Source organism: Trichechus manatus, unplaced genomic scaffold (genome assembly GCF_000243295.1).
Source record: "Trichechus manatus latirostris isolate Lorelei unplaced genomic scaffold, TriManLat1.0 scaffold00024, whole genome shotgun sequence".
Taxonomy (NCBI): Eukaryota; Metazoa; Chordata; class Mammalia; order Sirenia; family Trichechidae; genus Trichechus; species Trichechus manatus.
The window spans coordinates 2070528-2074691 of record NW_004443960.1 but is presented as its reverse complement, the minus strand read 5'-3'; the positions used below and the strand labels follow the sequence as shown (position 1 = coordinate 2074691).

The window sequence follows — 4164 nt, the reverse complement described above, 5'->3', positions numbered from 1 at the left end:
CCTGGGCCATCTCCCCTCAGCACTTTCCCCGGGGCCTTCTCCCCTCAGCACTGCCCCCTGGGCCATCTCCCCCTCAGCACTGTCCCCGGGGCCTTGTCCCCTCAGCACTGTCCCCTGGGCCATCTCCATCGCCTCCTGGGTGTCCCCACCTGGAGCTGGTGAGCCTCTCAGGGTCCCCCACCCAGCTGCTCTGAGAAGCCTTTCTCACAGCCCAGGCTGACTTGTGCTGTGAGCGGGTCCCAGCCCATCCACCCGCCCGCCCCCACTCCCATCCCTCATGGCTGCTCCACCCTGACGACCTGGGGTTTCCTCTGCCGTCCCAGGGTCCTGCCTGCCCCCAGGGAAGGCACAGTGCCCCCCCTCTGCCAGGGGCTCAGAAAACCCAAGTCTGGGTGGGGGTGGGCCCACCTATGATGAGGCAGTCACTGCCCCCAGCCATGAACATGGACTCTGTCTTGGAGGGCAGGTTGAAGTGCCGTGTGGCCAAGAACGGCGAGAGGCGGTCAGCGGGGTCTGTGGAGATGGAGTGGCCGGGCAGGGCGGGGGTGGCGGTGGTCTCTGAGGACATCAGGGATGACACCTTGGTCAGCTCTGGGTGCTTGATGACCACCCACTCATAGCGCTGGACCTCGGGCTGCAGCTGTGGGTGGAAGATAGGCTAAGGGGCTGAGTACAGCCAACCCCAGCCCACAGACCTCCCCCCAGAGCCATATGCAGCCACACGGGCAGAGACTCTACAACCAAAACCAGAAGCGGAAGGTCATCCTGGAGGGGGGACTGCTATGATGGATACAGACCAGTCACGTGGCAGCACAGGCGTGGCTGTGGTCCCCTCAGAGAGAAACAGCTCCTGACTAAAGCCTTGGCCACAGGTCAGGCAGGGGCCCATGGGGCGTGGGGTGGCTAAGCCCAGCCAGGCCGAGCCCCACTCACCCGAAACACGAAGCACTCTCCTGTCCCAAAGAAGCCCAGCTTGCCCCCAAACTTATTCCTCTCGCTCCAGTCTGTCGACAGGTACGCTCCACAGACCTGGGGAGAGAGGCCCAGGTGAGGGGCCCTGCCTGCAGGTGTCGCCCTTGCTGGGGGGCAAGGGGCTGAGTGGATGACAGTGGGGGGAGATCAGAGTGTGGGGCGGTGACACAGTCACCTTGCCACAACAAGCCACCAGGCCCGTCTCCCACCGGGGTTTGGGAGGGGGTGGCAGTCGGGGGGAGGGCAGGCTGCCTTGGCCCCCCCATGTCAGGCTTGGTTGGGACACTTTCATTTTTCCTTCTTGGACCTCGAATGTGAGAATGAGGCCAGTGGCTTCCCCTGCCGGCCTGCCTCTCTGGAGGGCTGGCCTGGCCCTGAGCCCAGGAAGCCCCCGAGCCAGCCTAGGAGCAGGAGACACCTGACTGGGTCTGAAGAACGGGATGTTAGCCGAAGCTAGACCCCGGCCCCTTCTCCTGCCCCTCCGTGCCCCCTCCTGCCCCTCCTCCTTCCCTCCTGCCCCTTCTCACCCCCCTCCTCCCCTTCACGCCCCCTCCTAGCCCCCTCCTGCCCCTCCTCACCTCCTTCTGCGTGGTCTTGATGAGCAGGAGGGTGGGCTCATGGCCTTCACACTGGAAGTAAAACCTGGGGGCAGAGATCACACGTGCCAGCCCCTGACGGCAGTGTCTCCCTGCACTCCCTCCCAGGCTACCCCAACCAGCCTCTGCAGGGACTGGAGCCCCCGGGGCCCAAGGACCCAAGGCCGTTGGGCGGAGAGCCCTGGGGACTGAGCTTCCTGGTCTCCTCGGGACCAGGTGGGTGGCCATGGACCTGAGCATGTTCTTGAGGGGCCCTCCGCAGAGCCCCAAGTCCTCGGTGCCTGGGCCGTGCTCCCACAGGCTCAGAGGAGAGGCTGCCCTGTGACGGCACTCACAGGGACGGGCCCCACGGGCGGTGCTGCGGCTGGTGCTTCAGGGAAGCCAGAACCAGAGGGTGCCCCACCCCGCAGGCTCCATGTCCTCGGGGGCTGGAGCACAGAGAAGGGGCGGGGGGACGCTACTGGACTACAGCAGACTCACAGCAGGGGCTGAGCCAGCTCTGCCTGGGCCACCTCTCCTGGGTCCCTGGGGCCACCCACGGGTGGACAGGGCACCCAGCGTTCGCAGGCCTACCATGGCCCCGCGTCCACCCCCGCAGGTCGGTGTGCAGAACGGCCCCACAGCAAGCTGTGTCCCAGCCCCGCCGGGCCTCGGGCACTACCTGGTCAGGCTGTAGCCGTGCTGCAGTGAGGAGAAGAGCAGCAGGGGCTGGCAGAGGGCGAAGCGCTCAGGGACCCACGACCAGATGTCCCGCATCTCCTTCACGCTGACGATCTCCGAGTGGAAGTTCTCTGCGTGCACAGCCAAGTGCACGAACTGCCTGGGGGAGTGGCGGAGCTCAGACCACTGCCCACCCACCCCTGCCCTGCACCCCCCGTGCCCCCTCGCCAGCCTCTCTGAGCCAAGCCTGCAGGGGCCTTCCAGCGCATCCAGGTTTGACACCTGGTTCTCACATGGCATCAAGAAGCGATGGGGCAGTGCTCCCCCCCAGGGTCCTGTTTCCCACCCCAGTCACGGTGGGGACAACACCCAGCCTGCATGGGACAAAATGCCCTCTCCTCTGAGAAATCGGGACAGAGTCAGTCAGCTGTGGCGGGACAAGGCTCAGGGTCAGCCAAGCACCAACAGACAGCACCACGGAGGCAGCCAAGCAGACAGACAGACAGACAGACGGGCAGATGACATCTCATTGGCAGTCAGGCTCAGAGGCAGCACCGTGGAAGCCAGGCCCGCGAGGCAGCCAAGCCCTGAGAGCCGGGGCGTGCAGTGGGGCCCCAGACGGCCAAGCAGAGACAGGCGCCAGCTCGAGGCATGCCTGCAGACCTACCTTTTAGAAAGTGAGACACTGCAAACAGGAGGAAGCAAGGACCCAGAGAAGAGAGGGAAATAAAACAGACCCCAGAGGTTAGCGTGGGCACCAGCTCCCGCCAGCACCCTCCTGTGTCCCCCAAGAGACGGGGTGCCACGCGTGCCAAGAGGACACCGTCACACACGAGGACAGAGGCAGCTACCAAGACGATCTCGGGACCTGGGGACACCGCCAGGGCCGCTCCCGAGAGGAGACCACGTCCAGCAAATGCCACACAGACCAGCGTGGAGTCCGCGGCGGTGGGGCGGGCCGGCCGCTCTGAAGAAATCACTTCCTCCAGGGCTGCCCGGGGCAAGCCAAATACGAGACCTGACCTGAGCCATCCACCCGCGCCCTTGCTCCACAGCTGCCTCAGCAGGCGGCGGCGTCCCCGGAAAGGCCCTTGCTCTCCTTCCTATGTTTTTATCTCCATGCATGGGCGGGTGGATGCACAGATGGACAGACAGATGGGTGGACAGACCAAGAGGTTGGCAGGACAAGCCTGTGCCGCCAACTCCCAGGACATACTGCACTCTACCACAGTCCCTGCCCCTTGTGCCAGGCCCCTCACGCCCGGCCACACCCCTGACCCCTTACACCTGGCCACATCTGTGACCCCTCAAACCCACCACACCCCCAATCCCTTACACCTGGCTGCATCTCTGACCCCTCGTACCTGGCCAAACCCCTGCCCCTTACACCTGGCCACATCTGTGACCCCTCATGCCCAGACACACCCCTGACCCTTTACACCTGGCCACGTCCCTGACCCCTCATGGTCGGCTGCACCCCCGACCCCCTACACCTGGCCACGTCCCTGACCCCTCATGGTCGGCTGCACCCCCGACCCTCTACACCTGGCCACGTCCCTGACCCCTCATGGTCGGCTGCACGCCCGACCCTCTACACCTGGCCACGTCCCTGACCCCTCATGGTCGGCTGCACCCCCGACCCCCTACACCTGGCCACGTCCCTGACCCCTCACGCCCAGCCACACACCCAGCCCCTCGCACCAGGCCCCTCGAGCCCAGCCACACACTTGGCCTCTCGCACCAGATCCCTTGTACCCGGCTGCACACCTAACCCCTCGCGCCTGGCCCCTCGCACCTAGCTGCACACCTAACCCCTGCCGCCTGGCCCCTTGGGCCTGGCTGCACACCTAGCCCCTCACGCCCGGCCGCACACCTAATCCCCCGCGCCCAGCCACACACCTAACCCTTAGCTCCGGCCACACACCTAACCCCTGCC

General features: G+C 65.6%; 1 protein-coding gene across 1 annotated transcript in view; it reads right to left on the bottom strand.

Annotated features, from left to right (window-relative positions):
* Nucleotides 1-4164, bottom strand: part of TBC1D24 (TBC1 domain family member 24) — a 7053-nt gene that overhangs the window by 1264 nt on the left and 1625 nt on the right. Inside the window, exons 2-5 of the mRNA XM_023728350.1 lie at nt 2230-2388; nt 1551-1614; nt 934-1029; nt 409-640 (exon numbers count right to left, since the gene is read on the bottom strand). Of these exons, the coding sequence (XP_023584118.1) occupies nt 409-640; nt 934-1029; nt 1551-1614; nt 2230-2388 (551 nt within the window). The remainder of the gene's footprint in view (nt 1-408; nt 641-933; nt 1030-1550; nt 1615-2229; nt 2389-4164) is intronic.